Source organism: Apium graveolens, chromosome 7, assembly GCF_009905375.1.
Source record: "Apium graveolens cultivar Ventura chromosome 7, ASM990537v1, whole genome shotgun sequence".
Lineage (NCBI taxonomy): Eukaryota > Viridiplantae > Streptophyta > Magnoliopsida > Apiales > Apiaceae > Apium > Apium graveolens.
In genome coordinates this window covers 93,853,966-93,878,676 of record NC_133653.1, presented here as the reverse complement: position 1 = coordinate 93,878,676, position 24,711 = coordinate 93,853,966, and the positions used below count along the sequence as shown (strand labels likewise).

General features: G+C 35.5%; 3 protein-coding genes across 5 annotated transcripts; 2 read left to right on the top strand and 1 right to left on the bottom strand.

Moving 5' to 3' along the window:
* Positions 1-1,941: 1,941 nt before the first annotated feature.
* On the top strand, positions 1,942-5,904 carry LOC141671729 (uncharacterized). Of its 3 annotated transcripts, XM_074478056.1 has the most exons (5): positions 1,942-4,006; positions 4,186-4,382; positions 4,494-4,581; positions 5,181-5,233; positions 5,438-5,904. In XM_074478056.1, the coding sequence occupies exons 1-2, from the start codon at positions 2,045-2,047 to the stop codon at positions 4,282-4,284; spliced, it is 2,061 nt and encodes a 686-aa protein (XP_074334157.1). In that variant the 5' UTR covers positions 1,942-2,044; the 3' UTR covers positions 4,285-4,382; positions 4,494-4,581; positions 5,181-5,233; positions 5,438-5,904. The 3 variants fall into 3 exon arrangements, with proteins under 3 accessions (XP_074334157.1, XP_074334156.1, XP_074334158.1); XM_074478055.1 differs by lacking the exon at positions 5,181-5,233; XM_074478057.1 differs by lacking the exon at positions 5,181-5,233 and having other exon boundaries at positions 1,942-4,382.
* A 1,642-nt stretch (positions 5,905-7,546) lies between these two features.
* Positions 7,547-10,351, top strand: LOC141672138 (uncharacterized). Its single transcript, XM_074478641.1, has 6 exons — positions 7,547-7,705; positions 8,271-8,495; positions 8,574-8,750; positions 8,836-9,060; positions 9,182-9,310; positions 9,905-10,351. The coding sequence occupies exons 1-6, from the start codon at positions 7,631-7,633 to the stop codon at positions 10,136-10,138; spliced, it is 1,065 nt and encodes a 354-aa protein (XP_074334742.1). The 5' UTR covers positions 7,547-7,630; the 3' UTR covers positions 10,139-10,351.
* Positions 10,352-10,422: 71 nt separating this feature from the next.
* On the bottom strand, positions 10,423-12,671 carry LOC141672139 (uncharacterized). Its single transcript, XM_074478642.1, has 2 exons — positions 12,371-12,671; positions 10,423-10,919 (listed from the first exon to the last, which is right to left on the bottom strand). The coding sequence occupies exon 2, from the start codon at positions 10,877-10,879 to the stop codon at positions 10,583-10,585; it is 297 nt and encodes a 98-aa protein (XP_074334743.1). The 5' UTR covers positions 10,880-10,919; positions 12,371-12,671; the 3' UTR covers positions 10,423-10,582.
* Positions 12,672-24,711: the final 12,040 nt, after the last annotated feature.

Here is a 24,711-nt window from a genome sequence, read left to right as displayed (position 1 = left end):
CTTTTACCTTTTAGAGTAGCATAACCGAAGTTTCAATTCATATAAGATTTTTTCATTGTTAGAATTAAAATACTGTACAAACCAATGGTATGTTTATTTCACAAAGCGAATTTTAGTTTGTAATTTATCTTTGAACTTCGATATATTGTACTTGTATTTTAATATTTTTGGGAATTGTCAATTTTAAATATATTTTATAATAAGTTAAGTCAAAAAATAAATATACATAAATGGAGCGGATATCCGATCCGAAATCCGTGACCTGAACGGATACAGATATGAATCGACATATAAAGACACCAAAACCTACACTCACAAACTCCACAAACTCTGGATATGAATAGGGGACAATCTCTCGCATTCTACTATTCAGGTCCAAATCGAAAAAAGTTCTAAGAGCATCTCCAAGGATAACATCTAAAATTGTTAGTTAAAACATGGTTAGCTAAAAATTTATTGAACCTGTAAACATTTTTACTCCAATGGCATTAACTATATTCATAATATTATTCTTTTTATTAATTTTAAATATATAAATAAAATAAATTTAATTCTTTCTTTTTTTGAAAGGGAGTTTAATTAATTATGTTTTATATTAGTGGAAATATAATAATATATTTACTAAAAATATATTTATTATAATATTATAACATTTATATATTTAAATCAATATTTTAAAGTAAACATTATAAAATAAAAATGAGTAATTATTATGAATATTACGTACATATAAAATAAAATATATGACTAAAACATATCTTAATATATTATAATTTTTATAAATTTAGGTAACAATAAAATAACTTTATTACACTTAATATTATATAACATTATTGTTTTATAAATAAAAATACAAGCAATATATTTATTCATCTATACATATAATAATTATGAAGATATATACATCATTTTTTATATTATAATATTATATATTCAAACCTTAAACATGTTATGAAAAATATAAATAATAAGATTTAGAATAAGATTTAGACTAAATTATGGTTAATATAGGCAGGAGATGACGTAGAGTATTATTATAGATGATGGCTCAACAATGAACAAACGTGGTGCGCGTCTCTTTCATTATCTATATTTATACGTGACAAGTAACAAGTTTTCTAGTTGGAGTGTTCCATTTTCAAATGTGGCGTGCGTCTCTTTCGTTATCTATATTTATACCTAACAAGTCTTCCCGTTGGAGTGTTCCATTTTTTACATGTTAGGTATAATATAGTGACACGTAGATATTATACCTAACAGGTGCACAACGTTGGAGATGCTCTAACACGGGTAAGAATGCTTTTGCATCGACATAATTATGAGTATAATGAGGTAAAAATATTTTAGGATTAAATATCAAGTAGGTCACTTACTGTGTCCAAATGTATCAAATGAGTCACTGATTACAAAAATGACTCAAATGAGTTACTCATTTGAAAATTTGTATCAAAAATATCACTTTATCGTTAGCCAAAATTCTTAAACGTATTATATATTGAGTTTCGCACATTTTTTATGAATGATATTACATTCAAATGAAAGATTCTGAGTTCTAGTATTTTAGATAATATTTTTAATTTTTTTAATATTTATCTACTATTTATTTTTAATTAAAATAAATAAAATAATCAAAAAATTAAAAATAAATGGCTGATAAAATTTTAAAAATCTAACAATATTATCTAAAATATTAAAACTCAAAACATTTATTTGGATATAATATCATTCATAAAAAGTGTACGAAACTCAATATATAAAACTTATAAAAATTTTGACTAATGATAGAATAATAATTTATTATAAATTTTTAAATGAGCGACTCATTTGAGTCAGTTTTGTAATTAATGACTCGTCCATTTAAATTAAAGTCTTTGATAATTAACCCAATTCTTTTTAGGGGCGACACTAGTGACATTCTACAAATGTGTTACCCGGTTACCGTTTACGGTTCCATTAATTTGCTTTATCCACATGTCTTTACATGAATTCCAAGCTAAGCCGTCAAAGCCCCCATACATGAAAGCTCTTCCAAGAACTCATCCCCATGGTATCATTTCTCATCACTCTTCACAAACACACCAAAACCTACACTCACAAACTCATCAAACCCCTCTTTTTCCTCACCCCAAAACACTATCACACAACCACCTCTTCATCAATCAAAACCATTTGTTCACTAGTGTGTCAATCTTACTACCAAAACCAAACCCATTTCAAATCTACACCTCCCAAGCTCAATCTCTCTCTAGACTCATCTTCTCTCTCTCTAGAACAAGCCATTACTATTGTTGCTTCTCTCTCTGATGAGGCTGGCTCTATGGTGGCCTTGAGTTTCTTTTATTGGGCTATTGGGTTCCATAAATTTAGGTACTTTTTGAGGTTTTATATTGTTTTAGCTTCTTCTTTGATTGAGAATGATAATGTGGAGAGAGCTGAGGAGGTTATGAGGTGTTTGGTTAAGAATTTTGGTGAGATTGGGAGGCTGAAAGAGGCTGTTGGGATTGTTATTGAAATGGGGAATCAAGGGTTGGTTTTGAATACGTGGGGTTTGAATTTTCTTCTTGGGGTTTGTGTTGAATTGGGGATGATTGGTTTTGCGGAGAAGGTGTTTGATGAAATGTGTCAACGAGGGGTGGTCCCGAATGCGGGTTGTTTTAAATTGATGGTTATTGGGTATTGTAGGATTGGTAAGGTTAGGGAAGTGGATAGGTGGTTATGTGGAATGTTGGAGAGAGGGTTTCGGGTTGATAATGCGACTTGTACGATGGTTGTTAGGTTGTTTTGTGACAAGGGTTTGGTGAATCGAGGGTTGTGGGTTTTTGGGAAGATGGTTGATGTGGGGTTGAGTCCGAATGTGATTAATTATACGTGTTTGATTAATGGGTTGTGTAAGAGGGGGAGTATTAAGCAAGGGTTTGAGTTGTTGGAGGAGATGGTGAGGAAAGGTTTGAAGCCGAATGTTTATACACATACTGTTATGATTGATGGTTTATGTAAGAAAGGATGGATTGATAAGGCTTTTAGGCTTTTTCTTAAACTTGTCAGGAGTGATAATTATAAACCCAATGTGCTTACGTATACTGCTATGATCAATGGATATTGTAAGGAAGAGAAGATGAATCGAGCGGATATGCTGCTTCGTAAGATGCTTGAACAGGGATTGGTTCCTAATGTTAATACTTATACTACTTTAATTGATGGACACTGTAAAGTAGGAAACTTTGATCGTGCATATGACTTGATGGATATGATGGGCAAAGAGGGACTGTCTCTTAATATTTGTACTTACAACGCATTATTTGATGGTCTATGTAAGAAAGGAAGGGTTCAAGAGGCATATGAGTTGCTGGAGAGATGCTTTAGATGTGGTCTGCATGCTGATAGATTTACGTATACCATATTCATATCATATAGCTGCAACTGTGATGATATAATGCTAGCTTTGGTGTTCTTTAATAAGATGTTAAAGGATGGCATTCCGCCTGATATACATACATTTACTACATTAATTGCTGCATTCTGTCGGCAAAAAAAAATGAAAGAAAGCGAGAGGCTTTTTGATGAAGCCCTTAAACTTGGCTTGGTTCCAACCAGTAAAACATACACCTCTATGATATGTGGATACTCTAGAGATAACAAGGCAGACATAGGTATGAAGTACTTTCAGAGGATGAGTGAACATGGTTGTATACCTGATAGTATCACATATTGTGCTCTGATAAGTGGGCTTTGTAAGGAGTCAAAAATGGATGCGGCTTGTGTATTGTATGATGCCATGACAGATAAAGGAATTTCACCGTGTGAAGTTACTCGCCTGACATTAGCGTATGAACACTGCAAAATTGGTGAATCTTCAACAGCTATGATTATCCTTGACAAACTAGACAAAAAGTTGTGGATACGCACTGTTAACACCTTGATCAGAAAGCTCTGTAATGACCAGAAAGTAGATATCGCAGCAGCATTTTTCCATAAATTAATCGATAAAGACCATAACATTGATAGAGTAAGTCTTGCAGCTTTCATGACTGCATGTTATGAAAGCAACAAATATGAACTTGTTTCTGATGTATCAGAAAGGATATTAAAAGGCCCAAGTTAGTGGGCTCTAATGCATTCAAACCATGAATATCAACTGTTGTCATATCTAGTGATGGTGTGATTCACTTTCCAATCTTGTATCAGGATTGTTTTCCATTTTTGGAAGTGTACGGAAATGATGCAGTATCTTTTGACCTGGAAAACTGTGAAAAGGTAGATGGTAATACATTTACATTTGATTAGTGTCTTACAGAAGGCAGTATCTCTGTCTTCACCGCTGCTCGGCAAGACAAGCGACCTAAAATCTGTCCGCACATCAGAGACGTGGAGTCTTGATTGAGGTAAGCAGTTGGTACTTTCCTGTTCAGAGAAGCTGTATACTTCATGCTATTGACTTCCTTGCAGTGAGTTCTGAGCTTGTAGAGATAAATCTTTTTTGAAAAATTCTGCAGTTATTGATAACGGCAATTACCTTATGACCTCGGTTTCATTGTATCTTTCTTCCCATGTGAGAAACAAGTTTAGGCGACCAAATATAAGGTGAGCTGCATCTAAACTGTAGTCTTATAATTGGAATAGATGCATTTACTTTCAATAAGCTAATTATAAAAACGTATGTCATTCTATTGAGAAATCAGGGTGTTGCTTTTCAGTAAAAATGCAATGTATTTTAATTACCAATTATGCGTAATAGCATTTCTCAATGGAAAAGTTAACTGATTTTCAATTTGTCATCCTCATCCTTCCTCAACTGATTCTTATAGACTAAACAGGGTAAATTTGTTTCTGGAAAATCTGAATGAAATAAACCTTTCTTTTGTTATGCATTTTATGTAGTTATATATTTGGTATTACTACTGCTTAAAAATCCATGGATATTGCAAATAAAGACAGTTACTTTAGCAAGCCATGTTACACACACGATCTTTCTGTGCTGTAAGAAAATTATGTTAATTCAGCTTTTTCTGTTTCCACTTATGAGTGATTAATCTTGTGCCTGTTTTGGTTTACGCTGTAGTATTTATTTTTTCTTAAACCTCTTCAGCACTATTGATAGTTGTGATATTTCATCATGTAAATTTCTAGCTGTCAGAAAAAATTTATATAGTGAACTAATATTGATGATTAAAATGGACCAGGAAGAAGTTATTTTTCTTATACCACCTGTAGATGAAGGTCTAATATTGTCAGGGTAAGCGTGCTCAATATCTATACTCACCTTGACCAGATCAGTGAGTTGCTTCTCTAGAATTCTTTTAGTCGAAAGTTTGCTCATTGTCAGGAATATATACAATCATAACTTTGTGATCTTCCCATGTCTGTCTATAACTTGATCATCCAGTAAGCAAGTATTCTACTACAATTATGTAACTGATCTCTCCTCCTAAAATTTCAGAAAGAACTGCTACCAAGGTACCATTCAATAAATCACCCTGTACATAAGAGATGAACATCCCCGACACTGAATCCTTCTTCCAGATTATCTTGAAGACAGAAAGTGTTTGCTGATAGGCATGCGGATATCGCGTAGTGCATTGACACAGGGTAATCATAGTTGGGACTTGGGCATGTTTAGTTTATTGATTGCTGGGAAAATGAAAGTGTCTTCCTCAAGATCATGCCGGGATAGTGTTAATCTTTTCAATTTTTAACAATCACAGTGTGCTTTTTAATATTATTGTAGCAAAAGGTATAGGCCAGTCCCCCCACATTTCTTTAACTGCAAGAGTTAATGATTTGGTTTTTTTTATACATATATCTTTTGCACCATAGAGGACATGAAGAAGTTGGATAGAAATATGTTTCTTTTAGTACCAGAATACTTTTATTCTTTTATAATATGAAAGAATTGTGGTGTTGTCATTGCATACGTGTTGAAATTTACTTGAAAATACAATAATTGTTAGAAAACACAAATTTTATTGAAAGTTAGGCTGCTGAAAGGCAGAACCAAATAAATAAGTCAATACTGCAAGTAGTGGCGGCGGTTGCCAAGTCCAGGGATGGCCGAAAATTTTATTCATATTCGAACCTGAAAAATACCCGAAAAATAATATCCGAACCTGATTCATCCGATTTCGGATCGGATTTGGGTATACCCGAAATCCGAAAATTTTTTTGAATTAGATATTCATATCCGAACCCAAAATCTAAAAATTTGTATAATTATTAATATTGCAAGTGTTTGGTATCGAACATGCGAATTGCAGAGAAAAAAGTTTTAACGTGTTTTCATCAAACACTTCACCACGTCTTTAATTGTATTATTATATTTATAGTAATATTTAAAAAATTAACTCAACTATACCCAATTTTTAAATTTATCATTAAAAATATTTTGTTAACTTTATAAACCTTATCATACATTTAAATGATTGAATAATAATATTTGATTGAACCTTATAATTAGTTAATTTTTAACGTAAATATAAAAATATATGTTCTAAAAATTATATAATAATATGTATAATGTATATTATATAAAATTATATATATTTATATATAATATTATAATATGTAATATATAAAAATCTAATTATATGTAATTAATATATATATAACTAATAATTCGGGTTTTTCTCGAATTTCGGGTTTAGATCGGATTCGGATAGAGTTTTGGATTTCGGATCGGTATACCTAATATCCAAATCCAAATCCAAAAATTTTCGGGTTTAAAAATTAAATACATATCCAAATCTAAAAAATCGGGTTCGGTAAATTCAAAATTTCGGATTTCGGATCGGGTTTCAGATCGGTATACCTAATACCCAAATCCAAAAAAAATCGGGTTTTAAAATTAAATTTATATCCAAATCCAAATCCAAAAAATCGGGTTCGGTAAATTCAAAATTTCGGATTTCGGATCGATAATCCATCGGATCAGATTATTTTGCCAGTCCCTCGTTCAGTATTGTTAAAAATATTTTGATTAAATTGTTTTATCCTACCTTACTTGGTTAATTTATCTCTTTATATGTATTTAATTTAATTTGATTTGTAATTAACTTTTTAAAGTTGGTCTCTTTGTATATCATTTACACCATTGACTTCTTTAATATCCGTATTAAATAGATACAACAAAAATGAGTGCGAACGGAAAGCAACTAAAACATCCAAGAAAGTATGCTTATTAATAATTTCAATTGGGTTATAAGATTATGAATCTTAATATTGAGTGGAATAAAATTTTAAATAGTTATATAATAGTATTCCTTTTGTACCTAATTATGTGTAGATATTGATTTTCAAGTCCAATTAACCAATATTTAACTAAACACTAAAAAAAATGTATTTGCTAATTTGAAAAACTAAAAATTAAATATTGAAATAGACTAAATGTCCATTCTAATGATATAATTTTTTTATATATTTTTAATTATATAATGTATAAAAAATCCATGAAACGAAAGTGAATTTAATTAAGAAAAAGTCAATTTAATCCATCAGTAGTATTGACAAACGTGACATTTAAGTTTGCAAACTTGCAATTTTGTTGGCGGGGGATAAGGACATGGCCCTCATTAAAAAGAAGAATGAGAAGAGAGATACACGATGTATATAAATTAAAAAATAAATAAAATAAAAATTGATGTATCCTTCCATTTGTAAACTCGGTAGTTTTGTGCCAAAGCAACCTCACCTCTGCAATCACTTGTCTTCTAAGGTACATCTTTCAACCCCCCCCCCCCCCCCCTTATTTCTCTATATCAGTTTGCATGCTTGTGATCACCTTTTTCATTTCAAATATAATTGTTACGTTTCTTGGTATATTTTGTATCCATATTATCTATCTAATTCCGTATTCAATTGATCAGAGTCTGTGATATTTTATTTAGTGAATACCATTTATTGTTTTCTTGATTGAGTCAGAGAAATGCAAAGTTTCTCATGTCATTTTCAATAATTTTGGGGTAGGGTCTGTGTACATCTTACTTGAGAAGATAAATTATACAGGGGGTTTGGTCTGCCTTGAAATTTCTTGTAATTTTGATCATTTGTTGTATGGTCAAAGTTGATGCTACTGGCTGTTGAGAAATTAACTCCAGGCCAGTAGGGTCTACAGAAATTGAAATTGACATTTTTTTTACAGATCAGCATGTAGTTATTATTTTGCGTATGTATTTCATTATTCTGATTTACAACTAGAGTTAAAGCAGTTGGTGGCTTTTTTATACTAATTCATACTACAGCACTAGTTTCTGTGTTTATGATACTAATTCATACTTCAGCTCTATCCACAAATGGCTCGTTCCGCTTTAGACGAGATGTCAGCATCTGGCGCTTTTGTAAGAACTCCTTCAACATTTCGTCATCTGATCTCAAAAGATCCAAACTCCCCCTTCCCTGCAGAGGCCGGAAGATATCATCTTTATGTATCATATGCATGTCCTTGGGCCTCCAGGTGTCTTGCGTACTTGAAGATTAAAGGGCTAGATAAAGCCATCAGTTATACAGTAAGTTTTTAAAGTATTTTTTCTTATAATTCCTAGTCACATTAAGTGGTTATAGATATTAATTAACTCATATTTTAGTCTGTTAAGCCTATATGGGGGAGAACAAAGGACAGTGATGACCACAGGGGTTGGGTCTTTCCTGCATCAGATACAGAGGAGCCAGGGGCAGGAGTAGACCCTTTTAATGGAGCAAAAAGTATAAGAGAAATATACGAGATTGCAAGTATAAACTATGCTGGAAAATACACAGTTCCGGTATGTCAATTCAATATATATCATCCCTTCTTTTTCTTGAATTTCCACTTTTGTATATGATTGGTTGGATGTTGTGTAATCTTAGGTTCTTTGGGACAAAAAGCAAAAGACGATAGTGAACAACGAGAGTGAGGAGATAATTCGTATGTTTAACACGGAATTTAACCATCTCGCAGAGAATGCGTCCTTAGACCTCTATCCTTCTAATATGGAAGAGCATATTAACGAAGTGAACAGTTGGGTATATGACGGGATAAATAATGGCGTATATAAATGTGGATTTGCCACGAAACAAGAGCCGTACAATGAGGTATCATTTTCTGATTTATGGTTCATTTAATTGGGGGGGGGGGGGGTTATTGGGAATAATTATATTTCTTGTATATTGCTCGTGGCTATTTTCTCAAACATTTTTGGGTATTATTGTTAAGGCTGTGCAAAAGTTGTATGAAGCCTTGGATAGATGTGAGGAGATACTTGGCAAGCAGCGATATATAAGCGGGAAGACACTGACAGAAGCAGATGTCCGCTTGTTTGTAACTCTTATAAGATTTGATGAGGTATGAATTCTTTCCACAAGGAAGAGAGATGTTCTGATTTTTGAACCAATTACCTAAGAGTCATGAATTCCGCGGAAAAAGAATGTGCATCATGTCTGTCTGTGTGTTCTGTGCAAGTGTCAATACCTGCTATTACGAAGAACTGCCGTTCTTTTTATATATATTGGACAATAATTCCTACTACTTGGAAAGAGCAGATATCATTACTTCTGAGAGACATTAAATTTTACCATAGTGTAATTTTCATAGTTTGCAGGATGAAGCTTAATTTGGCTTCAACTTTGTGAATTCCTTAAAATACACGATTTCCCATGTCTAAAGAGGGCTTTTCTGTTTTTAGTAGCACACATCAACTTTTTGGTCTTTTATTGAAATATTACAATGCATCATGTCTTGAGAAAACTAACATGCTCCAAGACAGTCATGAAATTCATTTCTGGGTTTTCTTCATAATGTATGTTCTTATCATCCTCAAATAATTGTTTGATTTGCACCTTATAGCTTGTAACGATACACCTGACAGCTGCAAATGCAACGACGTTGTTTGAAGTACAAGTTTAAGTGTCTAACCATAATCTTGTGCTGAAAATACAGGTTTATGCTGTTCACTTCAAGTGCAACAAGAAGCTCCTTCGCGAGTACCCAAATTTGTTCAACTATACTAAAGACATATACCAAATCCCTGGAATGAGTAGCACTGTCCATATGGAACACATCAAGAAGCATTACTATGGAAGCCATCCTTCGATCAATCCATTTGGAATTATTCCCAGTGGTCCAAATATAGACTATACAACTCCCCATGACCGAGAGAAATTTTCCAGCTAAGCTTCCTCTGTAATCGTGTAATAATGCAGGCGAGAAGCTTTTTTTTAGCAAGATATATTGTATGTTTATTGGACACAATGTATAAGTATCTTAATGTTTATTAATTTGCAAAAGTAAAGCTTTTGAACAAGAAACTAGAAAAAATTGTTCAATAAGATTTATATATTTGCCATATTACCTTCTATGTTCAATGAATTAAACATGTTCCAAGTTTGTGATTGTATTCTTTAAAGACTGAATAACCATGTAAATTTGTAAATAGATACTCACTAAGAATAGCTATCTAGAAAAGAACATACATATTTTTATATACTACATACAGTCCAAAAAATTATTATAGGACTATGCTGGTGGTTCGAAATTTAATTTTAACAAGAACACTCCTACAGTGGAGATAATTTTCTGAATCAAGAGCCCAGCATTAATTAAGAAGGTAACAAAAGTTTAAGAATTGGGAGTTTGATTCTGGTGAGAAGAGAGACAAACAGCGAGAGAAAGCTGAGCTTGTTCACACTGAGACCGCTTAAGAGCAGTTCCACCACTTCGGCAGAGACTCCTAACTGCCTCTGATTCGTCGGGGCAAATTGTAGCCACCAAGCAATTGGCGAGCGATAGGTTCAGGTGCCGGCATGCTGCATCCCTTCCTGGCCCTGCTGGGACACGACGATGGCACTGCAGGAGTGATCTGTACTGGCGAATACATTCTACTGGAACAGCACCTAAATCACCTTCTTCTGGCATGTCTCAAACACTTGCTATTGTAGACTTCCCTTCTTTTCACCTGATTCAATATTAAATATAAAAGATTACATTAAATCAGGTAGAATTATAAAAGTGACATGAAAAGATCCAGAATGATTCCTGCTAGAAGTTGTTGGTATTTTGAGATATGATAGTAACATTCACGACTACTTCTGTTCACTAAACATGTATAATATCTACTAAAGGACTAAGGGGCTGTTTAATTACAGAAAATTTTCCTAGTTTTCTTTTTTCCAATTTTCTAAAATTTTCTCACTTTTCTATTTCTAATAAAACTATTGAAAAATGAGAAAACATGTTCCAAATTAACTTAAACAAAAAAGTAGAAAATATATATGAACACTTCTCTGTTTAGAATAAATAATTTTTTTATGTAATCAATGAACAATTGTAAATAATGTTATTGTCAACAAAAATTATATTATGAAAACTTGTTTTTAAATTATTTAATTATATTTATATAGTTTTCAATATTTGTATTATATATCATCTTTTATGTATTATTATGTTAACAATTCATTTGTGACTACTTCATTAATATAAAATTTTCAAATTTTATGCGAGTTTGTTTTGTCTTTATTTTAAAACAAATATTTTAATTTTAATAATATTAATTGTATTATTATTAATAATATTCATGTATGATTCATAAAAAAACAATATATTAATATATTATGCATATTTTACAAAAGGTAGTGAATAAAAAGGTAGTGAATGTAAACAGCCCCTAAAAGAGTCATGGACACGATGTGAAAGAGAGACATAAAATATTTCGTTCATAGGAAGTAAGGTGAGCTTAAAAAAAAGAAACTAACCTTAAAAAAACCTAGAAAATAAAAAATTCTTTAGAAAAAACCATTAAATATTTAAGTATTTGTATATCAAGAATTAGTAAACAGAGGCATCTACACTGTAGGTGGTGCTGATGCATGGACATTAGACGGGTAAAGGACGAATCACCCCCTTGATCATAATAGTTACTTAAATGTCGTAAATTTTGATAAGAATTTCATTAGCTTAGATGGTTTGTTGGAGAATTTGTGGTTTCGAACACACTCATTCGTTTACAATATCATGTTACGTAACTATATTTTCAAAAACACTATGGCGAACGAAAGCAACTGCTGTTGCATGTCTACCAGAAAGACAGGACCTAAATGAGAACGAGTTCAAACCAACAAAAATATAAGAATGTGGCCTAGTTAAATAAACCAAAGATGATTCAGTTAGTAACATCGTTATTCATCATTTCATTGGGTATTTGTGTCAAACAGGTGGTGTGCAAACATGGGCTGTCATCGTCCAAAGAGAACACCAAAGTGACAGTGTCCATAATCAATTACCAATCAGCTTATATACAGATCATGTTTACAATAATAAGCAACTCATGATATTTAAGCCCCGATAATAATGAATTATGAATCAAAAAGATATTTGGACAATGTTTAGCATATAATTATGAGATCGTACCTTGTGAAAAAGGAAAGAATCGCCGTCGGGGCATTCAGTTGGGTATACTATGTTGATTCGAATTCAGGCAACACCCTGGATCCGGAAAGACTATTGTTTTTACTCTCAAACTATGGCGTAAAAATCATGGGTGAAATGACAACATCTCAGAAACTTGCAACCGGGTTATTCCAAGTCAAAAATCTTGCAATCAGCTCATTTCATTCATTTTTAAAATCTTGCAGTCAGCTTATTTCATTTTTTAAAACTTAAACACGATAAAAATTTCACGGTCGTTTAAATGTCATTAACTTGCAAACCCTCTAGAGCATCTCCAAATAGAGGTTACTAACAAAATTGTCAAACCATCACAAATTATTAAATATATTATTTTTTAATTTTCTCTCATATCATCTTGGCAACATTTATTAAAATTTTACTCAAATAGTTAAACAACTTTAAAGGTTACCCATGTGGTCCCTATATATTAATTTTATATTTAGTTCAATATAAAAATGGGTTGAGTAATATACACTTTAAATGTTTTTTATGACTTTTTCTAATTTAGGAAGTTGTCAAGGGGTTGCCAAATTTTGGCAATCTTGATAGGCAACCTCCCAACTCCAATATGTAGGCAATCAAGGGTGTCATGCCATATAAACTTGGCAACCACCTTGACAACCCCTATCGGAGATGCTCTTAGTACCCAATAAGTTGTCACAAAGACCGTCTATTAGTGCGAGGAAAGTTGTCACATTAGTAAAATAACTCACTTATCGTGAATACCGATCAAATTATAACTCATCCATTTTGGAACCTGATTCTTATAACCGGCGACCTTTTTAGTCATATAATATACTCAAATACTCTAACACTCTATACCTAAATTTATACCCCCAAATTAACCTTTCTTGAACCCTGATGGTGCAAACTCGGATATACGATAATAATGATGAAATCGTGATTGAAGATGAAGACGAAGATGAAGATGCAAACGAGACCACCGTTGAGGAAGCAATGTAAGTAATAACTATTGGGAAATGTTATTTTCAGAGCAAAATTTTAATTTTCAGAGCAGACGAGTTACGAAAAGACGAAATTACCCTTATACTCCTCTTTTCCTTTTATTGTTTTCTTTTGTTATCATTGTAAATGCATGGGGCAGTTTTTTTCATTTTATACTTTAAATGCTCTGAAAATAAAAAACGGCTCTGGAAATAGCATTTCCCTAACTATTCTTTCTTTTATGTGATAAAGTTAATTGTTCTTTCTTTTTTTGTTAGTTTGTATGAACTCGTGTTCCCTGTTAGTTTCTTTCTTAATTTGCTAATATTTAACAAGAATAAGATTTTATGTCTGTTTAACATGAAATTTATTGACAAAATTTACCAAATTACTGCAGTTAGTATCTTCGTGATTAATAATGTAGTAATCTTTTTTTTTGTATTATAATATAATTAAAACAACTTTGTGTATAATTTAAGAATTCACCAATTAATTGACAACTATATTTCACCCATTTTTTTAAAGATAACTGTTAGGAATATGTTGTATACTTGATGATAAGCTAAACAAAACACCTTATTAGATTTAACTTAGTGAATTTTGTAGCACCCGACGGATGATCAATTATAGTCCCGACGGATGATTAAATATAGTCCCGAAGGATGACTAATTGATATCCACCGGGTGAGTAGCTTATGTAACAATAAGTAATGTAACACATTTCTGCAAACAACTTTGTGTAGATTCTGTAGTAGCATATGAGTCATGTTGACTGCTAGTAGATATGTAGATATGCAGATTAGGTTGATTAATTGTAAATATAAGATGTCTTGTAATTCTGCATAAATGAAATGGAGTCAAGTGTCAAATAGCTACTTGACGAATGATCAACAAAGCTACCCGACGGATGTCAAGAAAGTTTCTGACCGATGATCAATTCAAATATCTGTTGACAGTGATAACACAGTCAAATGCGTTGGGTGTTTGCAAAAGGAATGTGGCAGCCTGTTTAGCAGGAAAATGAGAACAAAGAAGCATTACCATTTCCATGCAAGTTATGAAGATTTTCAAAGATGCTGGAATAGAGTAGTGAAGCAGTATGGAGTTAGACTTGATATGTTTTGTTTTATTATCCTGTCTTATTACCATGTAAACTTGGTGATATATAAACCAAGTGTAGCTAGTAGAACAAATAACTAAGCAAACACATTTTAGAAGAGAAATAGAAAAGGCTGTAACTGTTAAGAATTTCTCGGTAGTTTTGTTTGTTCACTTGTAAAAGCAGTTGTGAGCTATTCAAACTTCACATGGTTCTCTCGATATATATATATATATATATATATATATATATATATATATTTGGTGGATACATTCAAATCCACCAGAAAATTTTAAAGACTTGTGTTTTTATTACTTGTGTTTTGATTTATATAATTCTTTCATTCCACACTTTGCAAATCAAACAATTATATATTATTGAGTTAGAACAGTTTGAAAAATCTTAAAAAGAATCCAGAATTACATTCAACCCCCCTTCTATAATTCTTGTTGTATTGTTAAGGAATAATAATTGGTATCAGAGCAAGCTCTTGAAGTAAAAAGAGTTTAAAGATCACAACAAACAGCAAGATGAACAAGAAGGATGTTGGAGTTAAGATTCTATTTATGGACAAAGACAATTATCACCACTGGAAGGTGAAGATGCACCTACATCTTCTTTCTCAAGATGAGGCCTATGTGGATTGCATAGAGAGAGTTCCTCATGTAGCAATGAGAGCTGCAACAGGGAATGAACCATCTGTTCCCAAGCCTAGGCATGAATGGTCAGATCCTGATATTGAGCAAGTCAGGAGAAACAAGAAGGCCATGAATATATTGTTCAATGGAGTTAATGGTAATATGTTTGATAACATCATTAACTGCAAAACAGCCAAGGAGGTTTGGGACACAATTCAGATTATATGTGATGGTACTGAGCAAGTAAGGGGGAATAAGATGCAGCTGCTAATTCAGCAATATGAGCACTTTCTTTGTGAAGATAGTGAGTCTCTCACTGACATTTTTAGTAGATTTTAAAAACTATTAAATGCTCTGAAGTTGCATGGAAGAGTCTATCAGATAAAAGACTCCAATCTCAAGTTCCTTATATCTTTTCTAAAGTAATGGAAACCAATGACAGTCTCATTGAAAAATTCTCAAGACTATAAGGAGTTTACCTTGGAGAGACTGTATGGCATCCTGAAAACTTATGAGCTTGAAATAGAGCAAGATGAGATGATGGAGAAAGGAAGGAAGAAAGGAGGGTCCATAGCACTGGTTGCTGAGTTAGAAAAAGAGAAAGAGGTGAAGGTAGAAGCTGTTGAGTCTACTTCAAAGGCCTGTGAGAACAAGGGAAAAGGGCTGGTAGCTGAAAATGAAGATCATTTGAGCCAAGATGACATGGATGATATTGATGAGCATTTAGCATTCCTTTCCAGAAGATTTTCCAAGCTCAAGTTCAAAAAGAACTTTGGAGCAGCCAAGCCAAATAGAAACATGGTGGATAAATCTAAATTCAAATGTTTCAAATATGGCTTGGCATGGCACTTTTCCAGTGAGGGTAGAAAGTCAGATTCCAGCAAAAAGAAGTTTGAGCCTGTTGATTATAAACAGAAGTATTTTGAGTTGCTCAAACAAAAGGAAAGGGCTATCATTACACAAGAAAATAACTGGGCAGCTGATGGTTTGGATGAAGATGAAGATGTAAGCTATGTCAATCTAGCCCTGATGTCGAACTCTGATGAAACAGAAACAAGTTCTTCAAGTAATCAGTTAATCACCACTAACCTAGCACATTTATCTAAAGCTGAGTGTATCGATGCCATAAATGACATGTTCACGGAATTATATCATTTGCGTGTTACACTTAAGTCTCTCACCAAAGAAAATGCTAAAATCAAAGAAAACAATTTGTTTTTAAGTGAAAGGAATAATGTGCTAGAGTCTCAGTTTATTAAATTTGAGAAATTGAGAATAAAATATAAGATTGCTAAGGATGAATTAATTGAGTCCTTGAAGAAAGAAGAGAACTTGAAGAAGCAGCTTGAACAAGAACAGGAAGTGATTAAAGCATGGAAATCATCCAGAAATGTCCATGCCCAAATCACTAAAGTTCAAGGTATTGAGTTCTTTTATGATGCAGCCTGGAAAAAGAGTAAGGAGAAGATGGAATCCAACTTGGTTGAAGGATTGCTAACAGATGTGGACTCGACGGATGATGAGAGTCATCCGTCGAATAATTAAAAGGATTATCCGTTGATTGACACAATTCCTCATCCGTCGGCTGTAAGCAAACCTGTGAGCAAAGCCAAGATGGCCAAGCTGAATGAGAAATATGGATCAGTTTCCAAAAAATTTGTTTCAGAAGAATCAAGTCAAGTGAAGAAGGGGAAGAAAGTGAATGTTGGTCATCTGTCCATCAAGCAATTGAATGACAGATTAGAAAAGATAGAGGTTAAAACAGAAATTAAAAAGAAAAACAATAGAAATGGGAAAACAGGGATTAACAAACATAACAACTACACACCTGATAAGTATGCTCCTAAAAAAATTTGTGTTAAGTGTGGTAGTGTTAATCATTTGTCTGTTAACTGCAAACTTGCCATGCCTACTCCTATATCTGTACCCTCTCCTTTTCCCACCATGAATGCCATGCCTTCTATGCCTGTGAATGCTATGTCTGCTCAGAATATTAATGCACAATTTGCTAATATGCCATTTGTACCTAATTCTTATTATGCTGCATTTAGTATGCCACAAATGTCATTTAGCATGCCTTACTGGAATAACATATTTGCAAACAACATGCCTTTTCCTGTTAATCAAAATGTGCATGATAATTCTGTTTCAATGACTGGTTTCAAAGGTCCAACTCAAATGACTAAGGATGAATCAGAAATTCCCAAGTCAAATGAGGTCAAACCTAAGAAACCAAAAAAGTAAGCTAATAAGACAGGACCCAAGGAAACTTGGGTACCAAAATCAACTTGATTTGATTTTGATGTATGCAGAGAAACAGAAAGAATCTTTGGTACTTGGATAGTGGTTGTTCAAGGAACATGAATGGAGATTCTACCCTGCTCACAGAGTTCAAGGAGAGAGCTGGCCCAAGTTTTACCTTTGGAGATGACAGCAAGGGTTATACTGTGGGATATTGTTAGGGCGAAAACATGCACTAATATTCACGCAAGTATACGCGTTCACAAGTAATATAGAATACTTTCTAGTTCGTTCCCTCAGAGACTCAGACTAAGTTATTGTCTAATTAAACTCACTCACCAATGTATGATTACTTCTCAATGTTAAGGTAACACTTAAAGTTGTTGATTAAATATTAACTATAATTAACTACTTAATTAACCACTTAACTAACAATTCAATTTATCAATAATAAAACACTCATGAGATCACAACTTCATTATTACTTCCTTCTATAACCATTGTTATTACCTTTAGCATGTGACAGTGATGATATTAATCGAATAATACGGAACTGATAAAAGCCAACTTTCATTGTACTAATACCATTCTACCAAACACCCACAATTAAGATAGAAGTTGAATAGTCATCAATCATGTTGAGTTCCTATATGTCTACAGAAATTGACAACACAACGATTTAAGCACAAGTTATTCCTTTTGATTACATAGGGCAAATAAAACTGTTAGAATTACCCACTAATCATGCACAACGTACATGAACCTATGCTAGCATGGCAAGTTCTAAATCTCAAGATCCACCGTCGCTTCACAAGAGATTAACACCCTATCTTATATGTTCGCGACACACATAAGACGAATACGCACAACCAATACTAGATATCATGCAATCATCACACACTAAAGTATTAAACAATTAACTAAAGAATTCCATAATAAATCCGTTGCAACCCCATGATCACGATTAGCCCATAATAGAACTTATCGCCATCATGGGTTCATATGAAATCATGATAAACAACACAAGAAAATAATAACTAAACTAATTATATTAAAACAGAGTACGTCACAAGAGTAAATAAGTCAAAGCAAGAAAACTAGCATCCAACGTTACAACGAAACAAGAATCACAAGAAAATATGCTTCCTCTTCGCTGCAGTGTGCTAAATCGGTCTTCTTCCTTATCTCCTTCGCTTCTTGCGCAAAACACAATCTAAAACATAATCTCCTTCTTATTCTCTATGAAAACGTCTCAAATCTACTTATATAATAGTCCCATAAAACTCAGATTACATAGAAGTTGGAAGCCAAACAGAAGTAGAAGTCTAAAATAATTCAGCTTTTTCCCCGACCCTACGCGGCCGCTCAGCATTTCTGCGCGGGCGCGCAAGGCTGCTGCGCGGCCGCTCAGCATTGCTGCGCGGGCGCGCAGGACCCTACTGGAAAAATTCCAGGTTTGCTCCGTTTCTTCGCCGTAATCTGCCCGTTCTTTTCCTCTCTCAATGGTGAACACATGCCAAGGCTTATTCTTGATGATTCCTCCTCCGAAATGCAACTAATACCCTGAAATGCATAAACACTAGAAAAACGCATCAAATACACAAAATACTTGATTTCAAGACACCAATTTAAGCCATTTTAAGACGTTCTAAGTGGTATAAAATGCCACTTATCACACCCCCAAACTTAAATCGATGCTTGTCCTCAAGCGTCACAGACTCAAAACAAATAAAAATATGCATGAATGCAATCTATGTGAAAATGCAACGATCCCCCTTACTACAATTAACCAACCAAATTGTCACGTCTCAACGAATGCAGTTAGACACTAAAGATCAATAAACTCATGCAAACGGACATACAGCCAGAAACGTGGTGTGTGCAAATGCTTAACAGATATGCTTCGGAACTAGACCAATTACTATGACTAGACTATCCTCAAGGCAATCCTACGATTATACAAAGAATAAAAATTCTTGGCACAAAGTGATATACAACACTACAAGAACTCTGGAGCTTACTACAGAATTATGCTTTTTATTTACAACTCAAATGCTTATTTGACCGTGCAATGAGTGAGGTCCACAAAAGACTTATACAATGGTATCCATGTAACGAGCGTTAGGTTAGCGGATCCCAGACTCTAAAAGCCTTAGGTACTAGGCACAAAGTCCCCTAAGAACTTAATAACTCGAATACCAAAGAGCCCACTCTTGATCAATTATGCAAAAAAAAAATTTCTTTTTTTTTTTCCTTTTCTTTTCTGAGCAAGTGCGTTTCGCTCCATCTTGCTCAACCCTAGACTACTCGCATAACATGCGAGCCGGCTACTAGCCATTTGACGCCTAGCCACAACTAGCAACAAATTCCATTTTTACTCCATTTTTTTTTCTTTTTTATGCCTTTACCACTAAGAACCTATTATCAAATTCTAAGCATAATAAATAGATTATCCTCGAAAATAATCAGATCATAACAACAATCTAGCCCTTAAGCATTCTCTAAGACTTAGTGAAAATACAAGTGCTTCTAGCATGCATATCAACCTACACAACTTAATATCACTTTAATGCTATCACTACACTCGCATCAATATCACAATTCAGTCGATAAATCATTGCAAAAGGGATCATGGTATATGCATGAGCTATATGATATGACAAACAAATAAAGCTATATAAAAAAAACTATATGGCAAAAATTATGCAACTATATGAACTAACTATCATGAATATGCAGCTATATGACACACACAAAATATTCCTTAACTACCACCCCCAAACTTAAAATCTTCACTGTCCCCAGTGAAGGTAGTAGAAAGGAACACAGGGTATACCTACTCGGAGTCATCATCATCATCACCCTCAGTGGGTGGAGTATCAGGCGGCGGGTATGCAGAGTCCTCACCAAAAACTGGCCACTGGATATCAGCTCCAAGGCCTCAAAAAGCAGTCCCTAACGCAAGGGTGAGCTCCTGAGCAAACCTGCTCTGCGTCTCATACATGGCATCCATCCGCCGTGAAAGCCTCCTATACTGGGCATCACCCATCCCAGCACCCTCCTGAGCTCTCGAAGAACCAGCCTCACCACGCCCTGGCCTAGCCATAGTAGCACCTCGTGCTGGACGCCCTCCTGGAAGACGATAACCCAGCCCATGCTCCTCAGGCTCACCACCGGTCCACTCCTGCATCCCATTCAGAGTGCCAGAATCTATCGGAGCTACTGGCAACTGCAACTGCTCATGAGCCGGCCAGTTCACTCCTACTGCTCGGCATAGCTTCGTAACTGTGGATGCATAAGGGATGTTCATATGCTTTGCTCCCCTCAAAAACTTCAGAATTCCTTGGTAGATAAACTCTCCAAGGTCCACATAGTATCCCTCATTCAGAATTCCCCACAACAACTGTGCTCTCTCAACTGTGACCTCGTGTGCATGTGAAGAAGGCAAAATATTAGCACATATAAATGCATTCCATGCACGGGCATACCTGTTCATGGCGATCGCCGGAAAGTGACGATACTCATTATTGGCTGGACTGCGGTTCCAAACTGTGCCCGGTCGACAGAGAGTCGCACAAATCAAATCCAAGTCAAAATCCTCAGCAGTCTTTTCATTCCAGTTCTCCTCCTCGGGCTTCCTCTCTCGCTGTCCAATCACACGGCGAATCGCCGCAGGATGATAATCAACCGTCAGCCCACGAACTACAGAAAACCCATTCTTTTCAGCCTTCGCGTTCGCGTAGAACTCGTGAACAACGCTCATCGGTACTGCTTCGGGTGACTCACAAAAAGCTATCCACCCATTCTCTGCAATCATGGGAAACAACTCACCATCCCTCCCTGATGGTAAAAACCCCCTCTCCTTCAGAATCGGCTTCCCCAACAGCCTAGTGTACTCCTCCTCCGCAGCTCTGTCAGTTAACCGAGGCCTTGCAGCAGTACCCCTTGATGAATCAGCAGTAGGAACTGTGCTGCTGCTGTCAATAGTGCGTGCTCTCTTGGGTGCCATTGATTTGTGAATAAAAGTGTGTAAGAACTGATTTTTGATGTTTATAAGAGGGTTTAAGTGTAGGAAGTTTGTGGGAGATATGTAGGATAGGTGTATGTATATATAGGGTGTGGAGTAGGTTAAATTAGATTAGGAGTGGGGTTGAGGGATAAAATCATGGGGTAATGGGAAAAGAATTCGTGGGTTTATGGGCTGTGATGGGTTTTTGTGTTTTTTTTTTCTTCTGAACTGTAAAAATTTTTCTGGAACTCGACCCCTGCGCGGCCGCTCAGCATTTCTGCGCGGGCGCGCAGCAAGCTGCGCGGCCGCTCAGCATAGCTGCGCGGGCGCGCAGAGGGTCTCTGGAATTTTTTTTTTCAGCCCCTGTTTTCTGATTTTTTTGTGTTTTTGGATAGGTTATTAACTTCTAAGGGTTCCTGTAACAACAATTCATGGGTTGCCTCCCACGCAGCGCTTCTTTTTCGTCATTAGCTTGACGTTCCGTACCTTTCTCAAGTAGTCAACAAAATGGCACTAACCACCTCTCGGTTTGCCATGTCCCCATAGTAGTGCTTCAACCGCTGACCGTTAACCTTGAATGCTTGGTCCGAATCATTCTCAAAAATTTCCACCGCTCCATGTGGAAACACAGTTTTGACAATAAAAGGTCCAGACCACCTTGATTTCAACTTCCCAGGAAAAAGTCGGAGCCGAGAGTTGAATAACAGAACTTGTTGCCCTGGCACAAATAACTTAGGATGTAGCTTCCTATCGTGCCACCTCTTCACCTTTTCCTTATACATTTTGTTATTCTCGTACGCTTGCAGTCGAAATTCATCAAGTTCATTAAGCTGAAGCATTCTTTTCTTACCAGCTGCATCTAAATCCAGGTTCAATTTCTTCAATGCCCAGTAGGCCTTATGCTCAAGCTCCGCCGGTAGATGACATCCCTTACCGTAATCCAACTGAAACGGTGACATCCCAAGTGGAGTTTTGTATGCTGTTCTGTAAGCCCAAACAGCTTCATCGAGCTTTAAAGACCAATCCTTCCTTGACGGACAAACAACCTTCTCTAGAATGCGCTTTATCTCTCTGTTAGACACTTCCGCTTGACCATTTGTTTGCGGATGATAGGCAGTAGCTACTCGATGATTCACATTATAACGCTGCATCATAGAAGTGAACTTACGGTTGCAAAAATGCGATCCTTCATCACTTATGATTACCCGAGGCGTTCCAAACCTTGTGAAAATTTGCTTATGAAGAAAATTTAGCACTGCCTTTGCATCATTTGTCGGTAAAGCTTTAACTTCGACCCATTTTGAGACATAATCGACTGCCAGCAAGATGTACTGATTATTGCAAGACGAGATAAAAGGCCCCATGAAATCGATTCCCCATACATCAAAGACCTCGACTTCAAGCATCACATTTAATGGCATCTCATCCTTCCTTGACAAATTTCCCACTCTTTGGCAACGATCACACCTTAAAACAAACTGATGAGCATCCTTGAACAAAGTAGGCCAGAAAAAACCTGCTTGCAGAATACGAGCTGCCGTCTTCTCACCTCCATAGTGTCCACCATAAACCGTGGAATGGCAGTCTCGTAATATCCCCTCCGTCTCACAGAACGGGATACATCTCCTGATGATCTGATCAGCTCCCTGTCTAAACAAATATGGTTCATCCCACATATACCACTTCACCTCATGTAGAAACTTCTTCTTTTGAGCGGATGTCAAATTAGGCGACATTATATTGCTGACAAGATAGTTTACAATATCTGCAAACCATGGTTCTTCCTCCTGAATTGCAAACAACTGCTCATCCGGAAAAGATTCATTGATTAACGTCCTATCTTGTGAAGTAGAATCGGGATTCTCCAACCTAAAGAGATGGTCAGCTACTTGATTCTCAGTACCTTTTCTATCTTTGATCTCTAACTCAAATTCTTGAAGTAAAAGCACCCAACAAATGAGTCTCGGCTTTGAATCCTTCTTAGAAACCAGATAGCGAATAGCTGCATGATCAGTGAATACTGTCACTTTCGTACCAAGCAGATAAGATCGAAATTTCTCAAAGCCAAAGACTATAGCCAAAAGCTCCTTCTCAGTAGTGGTGTAGTTCAATTGGGCCCCATTTAAAGTCTTACTCGCATAGTAGACCACATGGAAGAGATTTTTCTTACGCTGTCCCAGAACTGCACCTACTGCATAATCACTCGCATCACACATCATCTCAAACGGTTCTGTCCAATCTGGTGCTGTAATAACTGGTGCAGTGATCAAACTCTCCTTGAGAGTCTCGAATGCTGCCAAACATTCATCATCAAATTTGAAAGGCACATCTTTCTCAAGCAAATTGCACAATGGCTTAGATATCTTTGAAAAGTCCTTGATGAATCGCCGATAAAAACCCGCATGACCGAGAAAACTACGGATTCCTTTCACAGAATTGGGTGGGGGAAGATTTTCAATGACTCCCACCTTGGCCTTGTCCACCTCCAGACCCTTGCTAGAGACCTTATGCCAAGGATAATGCCTTCACGCACCATAAAATGACATTTCTCCCAATTAAGCACCAAATTAGTTTCCACGCATCTTTTGAGTACGGCGCGCAGATTGTTCAAACATTCATCATATGAGTGTCCAAAGACGGAGAAGTCATCCATGAACACTTCGACGTTATTTCCAATCATGTCAGAGAATATAGCCATCATACATCTCTGAAAGGTGGCCGGGGCGCCACATAACCCAAACGAAACTCTACGAAAAGCAAATGTGCCAAATGGACAAGTGAAGGTAGTCTTTTCCTGATCCTCTGGTGCAATACAAATCTGATTATACCCGGAATAACCATCCAGAAGACAAAAATACTCATGTCCCGCCAATCTGTCAAGCATTTGATCAATGAATGGGAGAGGGAAGTGATCCTTCCTTGTGGCTTTGTTCAATTTTCTATAATCCATGCATACTCTCCATCCTGTAACTGTTCGAGTAGGGATGAGCTCATTCTTTTTATTTGCGACCACAGTGATACCTCCTTTCTTAGGTACACATTGCACGGGGCTCACCCACGAGCTGTCAGAAATAGGATAAATGATGCCTGCATCTAGCCATTTCAGAATTTCTTTCTTCACCACCTCCTTCATGATCGGGTTCAGTCTTCGCTGCTGTTCCACAGTTGGCTTACTACCTTCCTCTAACAGAATTTTATGCATACAATATGAAGGACTTATCCCCTTGATGTCTGCTATGGTCCATCCTATAGCCGATTTGAATTCTCTCAAAATCCTTAAGAGCTTGTCTTCCTCACTACCTGAAAGGTCAGCTGAAATAATAACAGGTAACGTAGATGAATCACCTAAAAAAGCATACCTCAAGTGTTC